Genomic DNA, 19,461 nt, shown 5'->3' on the forward strand with positions numbered 1-19,461 from the left:
TGCCTCAAAATATTTTGTTGGGACTTGCTACCTGATAGGATGACACCAAGGATGCTGGCCAAGTAATCCTGATTCAATGTGGAGTGCCATTTAATTTATGTCTCTGTACTAGATTTAAGGATATTTTGTAAGCCACTGCGATCCTCTTGGGTCTATAAAGCAGGATATACATATTCATCCTAATAAAAAAAGTCTTGTGGCCTGTCTCAGTAACATTTTTATTACAGGAAGTTTTCTAATATCAAACATGTGTACGGATCTGTTTTCAATATTAGTGGGCAGCGTGTGGGTTTTGCTCCACTCCACTCCACGTTCACAGGTAGTTTTGACAATGTTGCAGGAAATATGCCCCAAATGCCCACAGGAACAGAAACAAGAAAACAATAGCAATTTAATATTCATGTGTTACTGTACCTTTGGCATTGATACATTAAGGTTTTCAAAGGACTGGTGCGAAGCTCCACATGGAAGGGTAACAGTTCTCAAATAAAAGTATTGTCAAGTAATGTTTGCAGCTGTATTAACTAAATTTTGTTTTCCTTTTTATAAATATCGAAATGGGGGCCCTCTAGCTTGCATCTCTAAAGCAGCCCTGCTCTTTCTGATTTGCCCACAACTGGAGTAGTTTAGTGATTCCCAGATTTAAAATTGAGCTGGCTATAAATTGAGCTATGAATTCTTCCTCTGTTTTGTGGTGGGGGCTGTGCTAAGTCCTGCTTTTGGCAGTTTTGCTGCTGCAAGATCCAGGTCTACCTTGGTGACTTCACAAAGGATCTCCAAGTGACCACCCCAAGAGGATATTATGAGTCCCCTGTCCTTTGCAGAGCAGGCCTGGATTAGTAGAGGCTTGAACAGCAGCAAGTTTAGGGGGAAAGAGAACTTGTGCTGCTCTAGGAAAGCTGACTAGCTGAGATGTGCAGAATACTTTCTTCCTTTGTGACCTGCTGCAGTGAGATGAGGAAGAGCTAGCCTACAGGTTGCACCCCAGAAGAAACAGGACTGCAGCAGCCATGGCTTCTCCAGCGGTTTCACGTCTCTCCCAACCATGCATTTGCGAGATTTGCGACTGTGGGTATGTATACGCCGTGTGCTGGCTTGCGCAATCATAGATAAAGATACACACCTCCATCCCCATTCACGGTTAAGTCGCTTTTGCAGAGGTGTTACAAACAGACAGAATCTCTTGCTGTGTTGTGGTCCGTGGTCCCGTGGCCAAGAATGTATACGAGTTGATTTTCAGAACAGCCACGTGACTTTTAATGCCTTTACATAGCTCCATCCTTATTTCAGACAGTGTGATATATCAGTATATCATTATGTTTAGCTGGTGATATATTGTGAAGTTTAAAACCAGCTATTGCCCAGCCCTACTGGGTGGCTGGTAGTAGTAGCTGGCCTGACCTAGAAGTTTTGGGGGAAGTGTTGCTGGTAGGGATCTGGGTGGTCATTCTTTGCAATCTGTAGTTTCTTCTGCTTGGTGTGAATTTGCATTGCAAAACACACCAGGTCTTGGTTTTGCCCATTTTGTTCCTATGTGAATTGACTTGCATCCATAAACCGCCTTGCTTAGGACAGCTGTTGGTTGCCTAGTAGGGCTTTTCTGAACTGCTTCAGCTATACTTTCCTGCAGTGGTAACCATCTCTATATGTTTTCTGGATATGCATTAGGACAGTACATGTATAAACCAGTAGTGCAGCTTGATCACTGGGAACCTCAGGTTTTGTGATTGCAGAGGAAAAGTTTTAACTATGAGGTGCCTATGGCAACTTTCTAATATCACTGGCTCTAAGCCCATGTGTTTTTTGATTTCAACCTTGCAGTACTCCTTTTTTAATTCTACACCTCTGATGCAGTCCAGACATCGCATAAAGTCAGCATACTGACATTGGGTGACAGTTTTCTTGAGCCTCTGTGGGTCGTGACCTGGATGCTCCTGCCTGTGTGAGAGGTTGCTTCAATCTCTACATCTGGAGCAATGTGTGTGGGCTCACAGCTGGGGAACTCGATGTGTTTGGTGGATTTGGCACAGAGCAGAAACACACACATCGCCCACTGTTAGTACATCTGTGTCTCCTTTATTTTGGGTACATTAACACTTTTCCTAGCCTTCCACATCTGTTGCTGTTTTTCCATGGCACTGACAGTGGTTTCAGATATATTTACAAAAGGAGTCGCGCTGGTGCTGAATTTGGTCCGCGTTTGCCTTAATCTCTCATTTATGGATACACTGGCTGCTCAGCTGTCTTTTTCCAAAGGGTCTACATTTCAGTGGTTAGCGCCACGGACGCCATGCAGAGATGTCTGTGAGAAGCTGGTTTTTCAGCACAGCCAGCAGCAAAATAATGTTATTCCACAATTATTTGTATTTGCGGTGTGAAACTCTGTTTGCTTGACACAATTCAGCACAGTCCATCCTTTCCAGCTTGAAACAGGATTAAGTGTTGACAGTCTCCTCCAACCCATAATAAGAAAAGAATGAAGGGATTGAGTCTATAGATGAGGACAATAACTCACTGGAAGACCCAGAAGTGGGAACTTGTTTAAGAAGTATCTTTAAATGTTGGAATCTAGACTCACAATAGTGTGCTGTAGTAGATATATATGGATTTGTGTGGTGATGAGCTCTCATATTCCTAGCAGATTTATCTGAATTCTTAACATTCCACCACACTTGTGTGATCAAGGATCTGAACCCAGGGTAGATCAGAGGAGGCTTGATTCTCAATGACTGGGGTTAGATGAGTCAGTAAACATATGTACCCCACAGACTTCCCCACCTCTTAGGAATGAAAAGGTAAAGGACCCATGGACGGTTAAGTCCAGTCAATGGTGACTATGGTATTGCGGTGCTCATCTTGCTTTCGGGCCGAGGGAGCCGCCGTTTGTCCACAGACAGCTTCCTGGGACATGTGGCCAGCAGGACTAAACCGCTTCTGGCGCAATGGGACACCATGATGGAAACCAGAGTGCATGGAAATGCCATTTACCTTCCCGCCATGGTGGTGCCTATTTATCTATCTGCACTGGTATGCTTTCGAACTGCTAGGTTGGCAGGAGCTGAGACAGAGCAATGGGAGCTCACTCCGTTGTGGGGATTTAAACCGCCGACCTTCTGGACTAGTTGTTTAGAGCACGGCACCACCTGCTCCCTTAATGAAAAAGCAAAGTATAGCATTTGGGGGACACAGCTACAGTCGAGACAGAACCAGACCCCAAGTGACTTAGCCTTCACTGACAGGGATCATGCAGTGTGTCTCTTTGACCGCAGCATACAGAGGTGTTCTGCCCCCTCAGAAGTCCTTGGAGTATCTATGGAGACATTCTATGCAAGGAAAAGAGGAAAGGGAGCTGCTAGATGCAGGCTCTACGTGTTTCAAATTAGTATGTTCAGAGGTACATTTTAAACAACCAATCTTGCTATTCAGTCTCTGGTGATTCTGCTGTAAAGTAGCTTGGACTGTTTGGCAGAGTTGCTGGAGACCAAAGATTAAGGCTGGTTGTTTTTACGATGTTCTTCAGGAGCATGCTTAATTTGAAATGTCTTAGATCCAACAAAGTGCACTTTGCACTGAATGTTTCTGCTTTTTACCTGTATTGGTGCTTTCCCAGGTCTACATCCGGCCCATTGTTTAAAGCCATTTTGTTTGTAATATGTGTTGTAAGGACGTGCGAGGATGGCCATACGCTTCTGTTTGGGGAATCTGAAGTGCTGGAAAACCTTGTCTTCTGATGAGTTTATTGCCCTCAATAATTCTCTTAAGATGGTGGTTGGTAGTACTGAAATGGCTTGAAAGGTAAAGCAATCTGTACTTCTGCCCTTGGTAAATATGAATATTTGGATGATGCATAACTTGGGCAAAAGGTGCAAATCCACTCAGAATTCGAAAACTAGCAAAGCTGTGTAAGATCTAGCTACATCCATTCTTCTATAGTCTCTCTCTTAAGAAACAACCTCTGTGAACTTGGCATGTATTATTATGATGATGATGATGTACAGGTGGTAACCATTTTGCCTGCATTTAGTTGACATGTGACCGCCGATGCACAGGTCCTTTTGGACCCGGAGGAGGGGGCAGCTTATGCATACTCTATTGTTGTGCATGGGGGCCAGGAATGGAACCCCTGTGCAAAATGCTCACCCCCTCTGTACTATTCGATCCAAGGTCTCTGGGTGGCTTTGGATATTAAAGCGCATGTACGCGCGCGCGCGCGCACACACACACACACACACACAATTCCTCGTAAAGATACCAAAACCAAGGAAACTTACAACAGCAAAAAGGCCAGCGAACCCGCCCCCTCCAAACAAATCCACCTATAAAACGCACAAACCATAGCTGCTAAAACAATTTAGCAATCCAAACCAGCAAAGGAGAACTTTGTGCAAAGACTGAAGCACCCAAGGGACAGAGTCAGTTCAGTGTGTTCCCTCCAACCCAGACAGCCTATTCAGCAGGATACCATGGTTGATGGAGTCAAAAGGATTGAAGAAAACTGACAGTGTGTCACACACACCCCTGTCTGTGTCTCAGCAGAGGTCATCCCACAAGGCAACAAAATCAGTTTCCGTTCCGCAACCAGGCCTCAAGCCCACCTGAAGCGGATCTAGTAAATCAGTGTCGTCCGCAGAGAGTCATGAGCTGAGCAACCAACGCCTTGCCAAGGAAGGGATTTCCTTTTGAATCTGACATATAGTTATTAACACCTCCTTGGTCCAGAGTATGTTACTTTAGGAACAGTACAGTCATTGCATCCTTTAAAGGCTCTGGATCCAACGCCTCTTTCGATGAGGAATTTACAACCACCTCGACATAACAATGTGGAACTTCTGTCTCGTTTTTCCTTTCAGATGCCTGATGGCTTGCTGATGTTTCCTAGCACATATCATTATTTGTGACCTTGCCCGTTGCAGGGCATAACATAAGGGGAATGCTGTATCTATCAGCAGGAAGTTATTTAGTCTGGGCTGTGGAGCCATGCTAGGGATATCCATCAGAACCCTCTGCAGGGCTGGAGAGTGATCCAACTGCCTGTGTGTCAACAGGGTGGCTATTTATTATTTTGCGCCAAAGAATAGAGCTGTGTGTATTTTGCTGGCTTGCTTTGTGCTTTGACCAAGAGATTTGAACACATGGGAAGCAGTTTCTCAAAGTTTTTAAATGCATGTAACGTTCCTTCATCCTTCACGGCGAGCTGAAAATATGTAGACATGGATAAAAGTACCTAGTGTGAAATATTTACATTTTAAGAGGGCATTCAACACCTGCTGCCTTCACCTGAGTATACAAGCTCCGGAAGCCGTTCAAATGACTGCAGCAGGAGAAGAACAGAGCCACCTAGGTGCATTATTTTGAATATTGACTTTAATGGAAGGCACACTTCAGCCATTGTATGTTTGCGAAACAGGCGTGCATCTGTTCAACAGGTTACCGCAGAGGTGGTGAACTTGCTGCCCTCCAAATGTCGCTGGACTCCAGCTCCCATCATCCCTGGCTATCTGAAGCTGGGCTGACTGAAGTTGTTGAACTCCAACTCAGCATCAGTATCTGGGAGAAGCACAGGTTCCCATCCCTGGGTTACAGTGATTTGGGCTGGAACCAAAGGTTTACCTTCACTGACCGAAGGAACTTCTTCTGCCAGGAAGACTTACTGTATCCACAGAAGAGGACCTTTCGGATCTGAATACGAGTCTTCCCATGAGTAGTTGTTGTGCACCTAATATCAACATTGATGCTCCAGTTGGCATCTGATTTTTTTCTGAAACGTATCTAACAACAATGCTGGTAGGTTCTGGGCTATGGGATCGGATAATGGCAGCTAGCAGATTGAGGTTGAATCCTGACAAGACAGAAGTACCGTTTTGGGGGCACGGGGCGGGCAGGTGTGGGAGACTCCCTGGTCCTGAATGGGGTTACTGTGCCCCCGAAGCCTTGGGTAGGCTTGCCATACACCCGGAATTTCCTGGACATACCCAGAATACAGCGGTCGGAAGCAGTGCCCCAGCAGAAATAGGCATATCCAACCCATGCCGGTAGTGTTGTTTCTGCCAATTTTCCTTAAAAAAAAGATAAAAAACAGCAATTTTCTTTTGCTCTAAAACTTTGGGCAAAAACTTGACAACTATTTTGGCAACCCTAGCCTTGGGGTCATTTTGGACTCATGGTTGTCCATGGAGGTGAAGGTTAATTCTGTGTCCAGGGTGGCTGTCTACCAGCTCCACCTGGTACGCCGGCTGAGAGCTGCCTGCCCACAGACTTTCTTGCCAGAGTGGTGCATGCTCTGGTTAGCTCCTGCTTAGACCAGTGTTTCCCAACCTTTTTTGGGCAAAGGCACACTTGTTTCATGAAAAAAATCTCGAGGCACACCACCATTAGAAAATGTTTAAAAAATTAACTCTGTGCCTATATTGACTATATATAAAGTAACTCTCTTTAATAGGAATCAAATAAACACAAAGAAAGTATTTTATAATTACTTTATTATGAAATAGTAAGTACCGTATTTTTCGTCCCATAGGACGTTCCGTCCCATAGGACGCACCTACTTTTTTGAGGGGGGAAATAAAGGAAAATTTTTTTTCCTTTATTTCCCCCCCAAAAAACCAGGTCGGGGAACAGTGGGATGGCGGTGCTGCGCCTCCCCGCTGTCCCCCGAGCTTGTGGGGCTGGCCCATGTCTGCCTGGCGCGAGGGGCGCTCTGCTTCAGGGCGCCCCGCGCGTCCGGCGGCAGGCTACAGTCCGCAGCATGGGGAACCCTCTGTTTCAGGGCGCCCCATGGGCCCCCCGGGTGCGCAAGGCTTGCCAACACGAGCGCGGAGCACGGGGCGTCCTCCGAAGGGCACCCCGTGCTCCGCGCTGCCAGCTGACGCCCGCAAGCCTTGCGCTCCCGGGGGGAGATCCCCCGGGTGCGCAAGGCTTGCGGACACCTGCGTGGAGCACGGGGCGTCCTCTGGAGGGCGCCCCGTGCTCCGCGCTGCAGGCTGCTGCCCGCAAGCCTTGCGCTCCCGGGGGGAGATCCCCCGGGTGCGCAAGGCTGGCCAACACCAGCGCGGAGCACGGGGCGTCCTCCGAAGGGCGCCCCGTGCTCCGCGCTGCCAGCTGACGCCCGCAAGCCTTGCGCTCCCGGGGGGAGATCCCCCGGGTGCGCAAGGCTTGCGGACACCTGCGTGGAGCACGGGGCGTCCTCTGGAGGGCGCCCCGTGCTCCGCGCTGCCAGCTGACGCCCGCAAGCCTTGCGCTCTCGGGGGGAGGTCCCCCGGGTGCGCAGGGCTGGCCTACAACAGCGCGGAGCACGGGGCGATGGGATGTTGGAGGGAGCTCGCTCCCCGCCCCGCGTGTGCTCGCCGCCGCCGCCCCGCCTCTCGCCGCCCGACTCGCCCGCCTCCCTCCCACGGCACACCAGGCAACGTCTCGCGGCACACTAGTGTGCCGCGGAACACCGGTTGGGAAACACTGGCTTAGACTACTGCAGGGGTCAGCAAACTTTTTCAGCAGGAGGTCAGTCCACTGTCCCTCAGACCTTGTGGGGGGGCGGGCGGACTATATTTTGAAAAACAATGAACGAATTCCTATGCCCCACAAATAACCTAGAGATGCATTTTAAATACAGTGGTACCTCGGGTTAAGTACTTAATTCGTTCCGGAGGTCTGTTCTTAACCTGAAACTTTTCTTAACCTGAAGCACCACATTAGCTAATGGGGCCTCCTGCTGCTGCTGCGCCGCCGGAGCACAATTTCTGTTCTCATCCTGAAGCAAAGTTCTTAACCTGAAGCACTATTTCTGGGTTAGTGGAGTCTGTAACCTGAAGCGTATGTAACCTGAGGTACCACAGTAAAAGCACACATTCTACTCATGTAAAAACACGCTGATTCCCGGACCGTCCATGGGCCAGATTTAGAAGGCGATTGGGCCAGATCTGGCCCCCGGGCCTTAGTTTGCCTACCCATGGTGTAGGCAATACTGAGAAAGATGGACCGATGGCATGTCTCAGCATAAGGCATCTTCCTGTGTTTTCCACTCAACTATAACATTACTTAGGAAATAAGAAAAATATTTGCCCAATCTGGGCTAATCCAAAGTTGGGTTTAATGTTCCACTATAGCCAGAGAATTGGGGTGAAATTTATGGGTAGCAAATTTTGGACAGATTGGTTCAAAATATGCCACTCTTGAGGCTCAACCTTGCTGTTTCCTCAGATTATTGTTGTAGCAACAGCAGCAGCCAAGTAGCACCAAGATGGAGCTGGGCATTTGCACTGGGAGTGGTTCAAGATGATGCCGCCATATTGTAGTCTAGTAAGCTTCTTGGATGCCCTTTATCCCCCACTGCTAAGAGGAGAGGAGGGCAGGGCATAGTCAGGGCCACTAATCGGTGGTCTTGTTCCTGCGGGAGTTCTCTGTCGCTTTCAACAAGGTTCTCCTCGGCATCTTTTTCCCTCTGAATTCCACAGGGTGGCAACATAGACCTTAGAATGCCAGAATGTGGAGGTTGCTGTTAGCTGTGAGTGCTTTCGCCTCTATTCACTTGCCTTTGCTCTGCGTTCTTTAAACCTGCTCTATGCTTTTGGGAAGCATGTAGCAGAAAGAGAGAGAGGTACTTTACATTTGAAGGTGCTGATAACTGAATGCCCACCTTCATTCCCAACTAGGATTTATTATTATTATTATTATTAGGCAAACACCACAATTCTATACAAAATAAAAAAATTCTGTCCAGTAGCACCTTAGAGACCAACTAAGTTTATTATTGGTATGAGCTTCCATGTGCATGCACACTTCTTCAGATACACCACAATTCTATGATTCTATGGAATGTGAGGTTAGGGAGAGAATAGGTGGGGAAGTATTAGGTCTTTACTCAGTCAATAATTAGTCCCTGCAAATGTGCTCTCCCTGCTGCTAGTTTTGAAATACAGTGGTACCTCAGTTTTTGAGCATCTCGGAAGCCAAATGCTGAAAACCCGGACGTAATTGCTTCCGTTTTCAAACGTGCCTCAGAAGTTGAACAGCATCCGCTGCGTTTTTTCATTTTTTCTCCATTGACTTTGCTGATCGCCCTTTGTGCCTCAGTTGTTGAACGTTTCGGAAGTCGAACGGTCTTCCGGAATGGATTATGTTCGACAACTGAGGTACCACTGTATCTTGCCCCCCTATGAACCTGCCTGGAGCCTGAGATCATCACCCTTCCCTGTGTACCTTCTCCAAGGGAGGTCCAGAGAGTGGCAACAGGACTCCACACTCTGCTGTGTGGTGAGCCAATCTTGTCATCTGTTTGATGCCAGACAAAGGCGTTTTTTGTCTCCTTAGCATTTGGGGAATATCTCCCATGATATTGTATTGGTTAGCCTGTTTTAAATGGGTTCAAACAGCTTTATTATTGCAGTTTTTACTTGGTTGCAAGTCACTTGTGACTCAGACTTATCCCCTTAAACTTTGCTGCTCCTGAGCAACTTCTGTTGTGAAAGGAGCAACCTTTCCCTGGCAATTACTTCTCACGTTTGCCTTCCCCAAATAGGGCTGTGCAATATATTGATATATTATCCAAAACCGCTTTGAAGTCCGTATTGTGATACTGGTTTCATAATTTTTTCACCTGGCAATATATTGCAAATCATGATGTGTGTGCTGTGCAAAAATCACAATAAAGGAAAAACCATGAAGCCAGCCAGTGCCCTTACATAGCTCCATCCTTATTTCAGACATTGTGATATATCGGTATATTGCGTTGTTTAGCTGGTGATCTATTGCGATGTTGGAAACCATATATTGCCGAGCCAAACCACAATGGGAGGGGGGCATCTTGGCTGCACTGAGCTCTGTAGAGCAAACCCCAGAGCTTTTCATCAGTGGGTTGAATCCAGACTTAGCCACATTCAGAGCAGACCCATTGAAATCAGTGGGACTTATTAGCAATGAACCATGCAGTCCTCACCGTGTCTACGCAAACTTTAATCCTGTTGAATTCCACAGAACTTACTCCCAGGTACTTTGTGTTGAGATTGCAGCCTCAGCCTAGGATCCAACCTAGAAGGCCAACCACAGTGGTTGGAATTCATACGGACATTGCTGCAGTCAACTTACCAGTGCTGTTTTCCCACCGGATGAGCTATGGAGGCACAGCTGTTGCTGGGGTTGAAGTACTGCCCTTTCAGTAGCAAGAGTGCTAATACCTCAGCATTCCTTGTGTGCAGCAAGAGGTTGCTTTCATCATCAATTGTGCTTGTTGGCTCAGAATGCTTTGTGGATAATTTCCCAGCATGCTTCACAAAAGGATAGCTTATTACCAAGGCAATGGCCCACAGCATGCTGGGACACATTTTATGATCAAAACAAAATAAAAAAATTCCTTCCAGTGGCACCTTAAAGACCAACTAAGTTCTAGGTATGAGCTTTCGTGTGCATGCACACTTCTTCAGATACACACATTTTATGATGTGCATGAATGTGCTGGCTAGGATTGGAAATGATTCTGATGGAATACCACCAGTGGCAGGCTAAAAGCATGGCTCTTATAAAATAACAAAATACAGTCAAACCTCCTTTGTTGAACTTGTTATGTACTGAAGTTTTCACCCTGGGCCAGCAGGGGGATACTGTAGATAGTTCAGGTCCACATATGCAAATAAGGGATCGAAAGTGACGTTCAGGGATTGGATAGTTACAGAAAATGGTTACTGTTGCGTTCTAGTGGAGCTCTATATAAGCAGGCTGGCTGAACCCTTCAGTTCAGTTCAGTTCTGGCCTGTGAATAAACAAGAGCTGTTTGAAGAATTGCTGTGTTGTCTGATATGTTCACCCACAACTTAACAGAACTTAATCCTTTTCGGAAGCCCAATGTTTGACAACCGAGGCACGGCTTCCGATTGGCTGCAGGAGCTTCCTGCAGTCAAGCAGAAGCTGCATCGGACGTTCAACTTCCAAAAAATGTTCAAAAACCGGAACACTTACTTCCGGGTTTTCGGCGTTTGGGAGCCAAAATGTACGGCAGCGGAGGCGTTCAGGAGCCGAGGTTTGACTGTATAACCTAGCCTTCTCTTCTAGAAAGTAGTGTTGCACCCAATGAAGTGAGATCGGTTCTGCCTACGTGAAAAAGCCACATCCACATATTTTTATTTATCGTGCCCTGTCTCTCAGCCCTTGTTTTCTTTCTCTTGGTTGCGTAGTTTCGTTGTTTGTGAATGAAACACGACATGTGAGAATTTCCTCTTTTGTTTTGCTTGCACCATCATATCATTTGAGATTCACATGAGCGCAGATATATTTTAAAAAATAAAATAGAGAGAAATAACTAAATAACTCCTAATGCAGCAAACGCCAGGAAGTAACTCTGTGGATCTGATCCAGAACTCAAACGATCAGATGATTTGAACAGGTCCCATTTTAAAATCTGCCCCATCCTTAATCCTCTTAAGTCGCTGTGGGTGTATATCTCTTTCTTCATCAGCTTCAGTGAATGGCAGCTTTTTGTGGACAGGGGGCTTGTAAAATAAGACTTGCCTTCTGCCAGCTGAGAACCGACGGCTGACTTTTGGATTAGGAAAGCTGTCTTAGGCCTCAGAAATTCTCTCTGATCTCTGACTTCCTTCCTTCAGGAAGCTTCTTTCTTAGATTGGGTTTCACCAAAGGAGGAAATATTATGTTCTACCCATTTAATTGGTATTTAGGATCTTAATTACCACACCTGTTTGCATTTAACTGCCTTTTGCAATAAGTTTGCATGATACCCAGTTTGGAAGGAAAACCCTCCTACTTCTCATCTGAAGATGTGCTGTGGTACCTTTTCCTATAATCACTTCTTTGTCATCCTAATTTTCTGTTAATGGACTGCAATATGTGCCAGGCCACAAGCCATTCTTTATCTGGAGCTGCTATGGTCCCAGGTTGCCATCTGTGCTGCTGATTTTTTTTTACATTTATAAACACTCCTATCGGAATTTTGGACTTTATACTGGCAAACAGCTGGATGCTGATGAAAGTTTTGCATTCTGTATTGCGTTTTACAGTTCAGTGTTCAATTGGATCTGGATTCTGGTGTTGTTAAAAGGGGAGTTAATCCTCCCCCATGTCATTTTCCTTAAAAAAAATCAATCAATCAATTTTATTGACAGTTTTCAACCTAATATACCATCAAATTCCAACTAAACTAAAAAGAAAATAGAATACAGTATATCAACCAGAAAGGAAACTAAAGAGCAAAAGAAGATAAAACACATTAATAATCCTCATATAATCCTCATAATACACAAAATTATAAATATGCTTCCATTTTGCTGTCTGTCAGTTGTGTATATAACTGTTATTCTAAGTATTTAACATATATACTCCTGGTCCCAGCCCCTTCTGCCATTTTCCTGGTGCAAATTAAGAAAAACACCTTGGGGCAAACAGCAGCTTCAGGAAGATTTACACAAAGAAAACTGGGGAGGCTTAATCCCTTCACCAGAGGCCCGGATATAATTCTCCACCCTGCCTTTAAAGGAGCCAGAGGTCCAATTGTGGACTTGCAAGGTTGCAACTCGTTGAGCCGTTTGGTGCACCTAGCCGGTGGCTTTCACAGGCACCATTTTGCCTAAACCAGAAAACCAGGAAGGAGGACAAAGTCATTGACTTGAAAAAGCAGTTAATTCTGCTTTGCAGGGCTGCCCCAAGCGTGTTTAGGATTACAGCCTTCAAAAGACAAAGGGAAGTTTTTAAGCGAATGTCATGACAGGCCGTCTGCCTTGAGAAATGTAATGATCTCATGGCGGACCCTTTGCTGACCCTGCGAGCTGACAGTAAAGAAGCTGACCTTGTAATGACTCTGCCTCGCTGCAGCTTATAAAGAGGAGACATTCACGAGAGTCTTTAACAACATGCTCCAATGTCTGTCCTCTTCTCAGACTATTGACCTCATTCGGAATTAATAAAATGCTCCCAGTGGCTGATAAATCACAGCTGACTCTTATCACAGCAGCCAATTCAGAGCACAGATTTGTGCATTTCTAAAACTTTGGTTTTGCTTTCCTCAAAAATAACCATCAAACTGTACGTATATATACCCGCACTAGAGAACACCAAAGTTTTCTTTTGGGAAACAGTGTAGCTGTTGCACCCGGTTTCGCCTTGCTCAAGAGCTTTTGATGCAACAGACACAGCTGTTACCATAAGAGAAAGGGGGAAGACGTTCAGCGGTTCCCTCTTTGGCCCCTTGAACCCCTGAAAATACGACGATTCACCTTGGAAGGGCTGAATAGCTTCTCTTCTGAACATTCAGAGGGATGGTTCAGAGGAATTTCTTTGGAGGAGCCCCGAGGTCTCTGGGGCGGAAACTCTGGCGTATAAAGTATTGCAGCACAGTCTATAGAGTTGCCATAGCTATAAATTAGTAGCAAAGTGGTTGGGGGAACAAAAGGAATTGGGGAGGACAGAATGTACTGCTCTTTTTGCGGACAAACCAGACCCATAAGATCATGTTTTATCTAGCTGGTTTTCTAATTGTAGTTTTTGTGGAATGAGCTGGCTCCCACATGTCTTGAGTGACAGCGTGGCTTAGTAAAGCGTAAGTCAATGGAGAATTGTCAGATAGCAGGGGACTGTCAACTCTGTTGTTAAAATGTTGAGTTAGATTATGAATGGGCAGGAGCCTGTCTTTTCTGTGATATTATTTGCTGTTACTACTAATAAGAGTAAACTTAAAAATAATAATCGTATCGTAAAAGATATTCAATTTATATAGGCTATTGCAGTGAACAATGCTCTTGGTATTAAAACTGTTTTGAGTGGTGTCTCACGTTTTATTGTACTGTTGTATGGACAGGTGATGGCCTTTGGCTAAGCAATAAAGATCTGGATTTTGCTTTTTGTCCACCCCCAGCCCCATATAAAGCTGCGTGTCCAGATTGTAATGTTAAGTGGTTATTCTGATGGATGAAATAGTAGTAGTAGTAGTAGTAGTAGTAGTAGTAGTAGTAGTAGTAGTAGTAATAATAATAATAATAATAATAATATGTTTGAACTGCTGCTTTTCTACTGAAGTACACAAGGTCTGATCATGTGATAAAAAGCATATTAAAAGTCTTTTAAAAAATAAATATATGAATCTGTTATTGTCAGTCAGCCTAATCACATACCCTGTTTTACACGTCAGCGTGGGACAGGCTGTTACAAAGCCATAGCTGTCAACCTTCCCTTATTTAGCGGGAAACTCCCTTATCCCAGCTCCGTGTCCTGCTGCTGTCCCTTATTGACGATGTCCCTTAAATTTCCCAGGTTTCAAAGGAAGCAGCTCCTCTCCCTCCCTGCCAGCCAGGGAGGAGGGAGGCGCCAACTGTGTTGCTTGGCTGCATTGCTCACCAGTAAGGAGTCTGAGAATGACTGGGGAGTGGAGCTTGCATGCCTTGTGCCGATCAAATTGGCCGTGTTGCCTGGGGACTTGTCCTTTGCTCAGTGCTTCCCAGCGGAGAGGTGACGGTGTGGTTTTCCTTGCTGCTGTATCCCTTTGCCGGGTTGCTGCGCTGTGGGAACCACCGCTTGAGACTTCGTTTGGCTGCTGGCTGGGCTTTCTGCCTTTGGGCCTTTGGCTCAGAGGGGCTCTACTCTCTCTCTCTCTCTCTCTGTGTGTGTGTGTGAGAGAGAGAGAGAGAGAGAGAGAGAAGGTGTCACTTAAGCTGAGTAGGAATGCTGTAGCTTCTTAACTTCACACAATGTGTAATTAACTTGGGGCAGGACATGGTGAGGTCAGTACTTTAGATTTACAAGGGGATCTAAGAGATGAATGGGAGATACGGTTTGTCAGTATTAATGGACAGCTAAATAGAAACTTAACCCCAAAAGTTAGGACCAAGATTCAAATCCTGACTGGGTAACTTTGCTCACTAGTAACATTGAACCATGAGGACAAGATGGTTGGACAGTGTTCTTGAAGCTACCAGCATGAGTTTGACCAAACTGTGGGAGGCAGTGGAAGACGGGAGTGCCTGGGACAGGTGAGGCTGCTGATCCCTTATTTTGACTGCTGATCCCTTATTTTCAAATCTGAAAGTTGACAGCTATGTACAGAGCTAATGCACATAGCATACAGCAATGGCTCCAGAGCCTTTGGTTGCGTACGCACCATGCATTTAAAGAACATGACTCTCCTCAAATAATCTTGGGGACTGTAATTTACCCCTCACAGCACTACAATTGCCAGCAGCCTTAACAAGTTACAATCCCCGGGATTCTTTGGATTAAAACATGGGCAGGCAAACTAAGGCCTGGGGGCCGGATCTGGCCCAATTGCCTTCTAAATCTGGCCCGCGGATGGTCAGTGTGTTTTTACACGAGTAGAATGTGTCCTTTTATTTAAAATGCATCTCTGGGTTATTTGTGGGGCATAGGAATTCGTTCATTCCCCCCCCCCATATAGTCCAGCCCCCTACAAGGTCTGAGGGACAGTGGACCGGCCCCCTGCTGAAAACGTTTGCTGACCCCTGGGTTAAAATGTGCTTGAAGTGTATGGTACATATGCAGGCTTGGCCAATATGTTACAGGTAATGATCCTCGGTGTAAAAAGAGATATTTGGCATGTGCTTAAGAGTGGCTTTTCACCAATGAATGGCGTCTGTTTGTGTGTTGTACTGGTTGCATGTGCAAGATGCCAGCTTTCATGGCCAACTTGGGTTTATTGGTGCATGCAACTGCTGGTCTATGTTTTAGCGTTTGGGAAGCGTTCGTGGAATCAGGTTTATCATCCAGAGCGCTATGTTACAACCATGGCATTCGGAAAATGCTTCTGAGCTCTGCAGGAGTTCCTGCTAACCCTGTAGAGGTTTTGGATTAAAGTCATAAGCGTAGAGACTTCAAACTTTTGCTTTCCCCAAAGGAGGAGTTGCTTTTCACTGCACCTTTAAGTTTTATTTCAAAACCACTCACTGTCTAAAAGCAACGGGCTGACATTTCCATATGCCTTTATCTGCAATGTGTTTTCATTTTCTTAATACTATTACCACATCTAATATTCCTGTGTGATACATTGTGATGTGTTGCACATGTATGCTTTTGCTTCCTTACATTATCTCTGTAAGCTATCCTGCATACCCATGTATATATATCTTATAAAAATAATCCTATAATGTTGAGATATTGCAGGCACTCAGAATTTGTAGTGTCCGGAAACAATTGAAGATGTTCTTGTTTCGACAAGCTTTTCCAGCTGGATGAAGAATTGTTAGGTCTCTCTGCCTAGGGTGTTTCCCTTTCTTGCTTCTAGTTGTTTTATTGTACGGTTGTAAACTGCCTTGAAATTTATATGCAAGGATATTCCAAAAATAATAAGAATGTAGACCGTTGTTTGCATGCCCAGGCGCAGTCCCCCCCCCTTACCCCGGGAGCCAGACCTCAAGGGCAAAGGAGTAGACCCAACAACATATTTTGGGATTAAAATGGCCCCAGCTTTATTAAATTTCAGATGTAGGAAACCTTGGCATAGGCATTGGGCATGTATCCTTCTCAGCCCCAGTTGGGGGTCTGAGGCATGGCAAGTCAAATAAGAATTTGAGACCACTGCAAAATGTGCATTTACACAGCTGGTCCCTTCCTGTGATGCTGGGGGGAGCTCTGTGGCCCATTTGCCATGCGCTTGTGGACAGAGACTCCCCTCAATACCCCTCTAATGGGGAACCCTGCTATCGCAGGGTGAGTCACCCCTTCACCCCTTCTGCAGTTGTTAGACTAAAGCAGGGGTTGGCAAGGTTTACCTTGCCAGGGCCGGTTCACTCCAGCGAATATCCTGATTACCTGCGTCTGCGCAGTTGTGATTTCCGGCGTCTGCGCAGACGCGATTTCCGGTGCCATGGAAGTGATTCCCCACCCCGTGCTGCACCAGTTTAGCACAGGACACAAGGACTCGCCAAGCAGGCAACTCGGTTCGGGAGTGGCTCGTAGGCCAGTTAAACAACCCCCATGGGCTGCTTGTGGCCCATGGGCCTTAGTTTGCGTACTCCTGGACTAAAGGATTCCGCCCAGGACCTGAAACCACGACCCGAAACCACGGAATCGCAGTCTCGCTACCAAGACTACCTACAGCTGAATCCACTCTTCAAGGCTCTGCTTCACGTCTCTCAACCGACACTCATTCCCTGTAGGTATAAGATGCACTCGGTCAGTTCTGAAAAGGTCCAGTTTGTCAGATTTAATTTCTGGATGTGTTATCATTCAGCCACCAAGACGCAGGGTCGCATTGCGTATAGCCCTGTTGATTTTTATTAGGGCGTAGCTGAGGCGAGAAGGCTTGAAAGCTCCTCTCCATTTTAGATGCAGAAGGAGCTCAGACTAGAAGATGGTGGTATCGGGGGGAAATTGTCCTAATTGTTTCAATATCTGCAACTGCTGCCATGATGAGATGCTCTTTTGGGTGACCAGGTCATTCTCGCCCAGGTGAATCAGCAAGGCGTCTGGGGGACCGTGAGAAGTGTTTTTGCGTTGTAACTTTGGCATGAGGGCTTCCCAATGCATCCCTCATTGGTCCAACCAGAATAAGCAGACTCTGAGATGGATGCTCAGATACTCACAGCTGTGTGGACGCCTGCCCAGTGCATAACACTGTGGCCAATATGTGCTTGCTGGGGGTATCACCAGTGTTAAAGCAATGATTCTTCAACATCAACTTCGTTGGACTGGTCATGTTGTGCAGATGCCTGATTCTCGTCTTCCAAAGCAACTACTCTATTCCGAACTTAAAAATGGAAAGCGTAATGCTGGTCAACAAAAGAGGTTTAAAGACTATCTCAAGGCAAATCTAAAAAAAATGTAGTATAAACACTGACAACTGGGAAACACTGGCCTGTGAGTGCTCCAATTGGAGAACAGCCTTTACCAAAGGTGTCATGGGCTTTGAAGACACTCGAACTCAGGACGCAAGGGAGAAACGTGTTAAGAGGAAGGCATGCTTGGCAAATCCACACTGTGATCCACTCCTGCCCGGAAACTAACATGTCCACTGTGGAAGGACGTGTGGATCCAGAATTGGCCTCCCGAATTGGCCTCCACCGTCACTTATGGACTCATTCTTAAAACCGTGTTTATGGAAGACAATCTTACTCAGCTATGAGTGATCGCCAAAGAAGACCCGTGAAAGGAAGAGTTACAGGGACTCATCAGTGATTGCCGACCGGGCGAACACACACCTTGGAATGCCAGTGGCCCATGGCCTTGTTTGTCAGGGAACATGCCCCAGGCATTGCAGCCCCAATGTGGAATGAGTGCCCTGAGAAGCGGCTGGGATTGCCTCCGCAAACCGAAATAACCTTTCTCAATACGGCAGTGAACTGACGCCTGGACAGAGGGCGGCCGTTAGTATGAATAAGGAGGTGGCCACCAAGGTCAGGCCGGACCCTCAAGAACCTACGTGTGTTGCAGACTGGGCAACAGTCACACTAAGATGCCAGTGAATATTCATGAGGATTTTTTAAAAAATAAAATAAAAATGCAAAGCTGATATAGAAATGTGGAGAACTGTAAGGTGGGGTGGGGGTGAATGAGAAACTGAAAGAAATCAAAATTGACAGATTCACCCATTCCCATACACAAATCATAATCTGGTAATTGTGTGACGTCATGCAATTTATATGAGACTTTTGAGCACTTTCCTACAAGGACATGATCGCTGTGTCTTGAAAATCTGAATTACCGGGCCTGGATAGCTCAGTTGGTTAGAGCGTGGCGCTGATAATTTCAAGGTTGCAGGTTTGATCCCTAAATGGCAGAGCTACATATTCCATGGGGTTGGGATCCCTTCCAACACTACAATTCTATGAATATTCAGTAGCCCTCTTTTTTTTTTCTGTATTAGTGCCTCATTCAGGAATTTGGGTCTCTGGTAACATCCTTTCCTGGCTGCGGCCTCCCGAGAGCCCCCAAGGCAACACTTCCATGGTGCCTGGTTCATGTGTGCTCTTGAGGCTCATTCCCCAATTTCGTGTCACAAAGGCCCTTGTTTCATGAAGAAGGTGAACCTTCGAGATGCTGTCAGATCCCTTTCTAGCTGACAACTTGGGGGCCAGGACTTTGGCCAAGTGCATAGAAATCCACCCAATTCACTTCTAATTACTAGGGGTGATTTTAACAATGCAAAGTCGAGGTCATAAGGTAAGCAGGATAGCACTCGTCACTATCAGTTCGTGAAATGAAAGATCTTTCTTCCGCACCGCCCGCGCATGGATCATAAAGAACCTTTGCAGCTCTAGGTGTTACAGAAAAGCCTATTTCAGCTTGGTGGGCCATGTGTTTTCAGCCAGCCAAACCACCATAGGCTCCGAAGATGAGCTAGCAAGGGAGACAGTGCAACACAGCAACACCTTTAACTGCAGAAGGTGCTTTATAATACTTTAGCAAAGATATGGATTGAAGATTTTCCATGGTGTAGGTTGATATCAATAATATTCCCTTCCATAGCCTATGAGTGTTTGTTGACATATATATTCTACCATGCAGTGCAAAGAGTTT

At 45.9% G+C, this 19,461-nt stretch overlaps 1 protein-coding gene and 1 long non-coding RNA gene across 2 annotated transcripts in view; one reads left to right on the forward strand and one right to left on the reverse strand.

Moving 5' to 3' along the window:
• The first annotated feature begins 608 nt into the window (after window positions 1-608).
• SAXO1 (stabilizer of axonemal microtubules 1) overlaps window positions 609-19,461 on the forward strand; it is a 33,428-nt gene continuing 14,575 nt past the window's right edge. Inside the window, exon 1 of the mRNA XM_081845309.1 lies at window positions 609-1,072. Within this exon, the coding sequence (XP_081701435.1) occupies window positions 1,011-1,072 (62 nt within the window). The 5' untranslated portion in view covers window positions 609-1,010. The remainder of the gene's footprint in view (window positions 1,073-19,461) is intronic.
• On the reverse strand, window positions 5,347-6,015 carry LOC309332601. Its single transcript, XR_014152227.1, has 2 exons — window positions 5,652-6,015; window positions 5,347-5,547 (listed from the first exon to the last, which is right to left on the reverse strand). It is a non-coding gene; the product is annotated as an uncharacterized lncRNA (long non-coding RNA).

This window comes from Podarcis erhardii, assembly GCF_964252035.2.
Source record: "Podarcis erhardii genome assembly, chromosome: 17".
Lineage (NCBI taxonomy): Eukaryota > Metazoa > Chordata > Lepidosauria > Squamata > Lacertidae > Podarcis > Podarcis erhardii.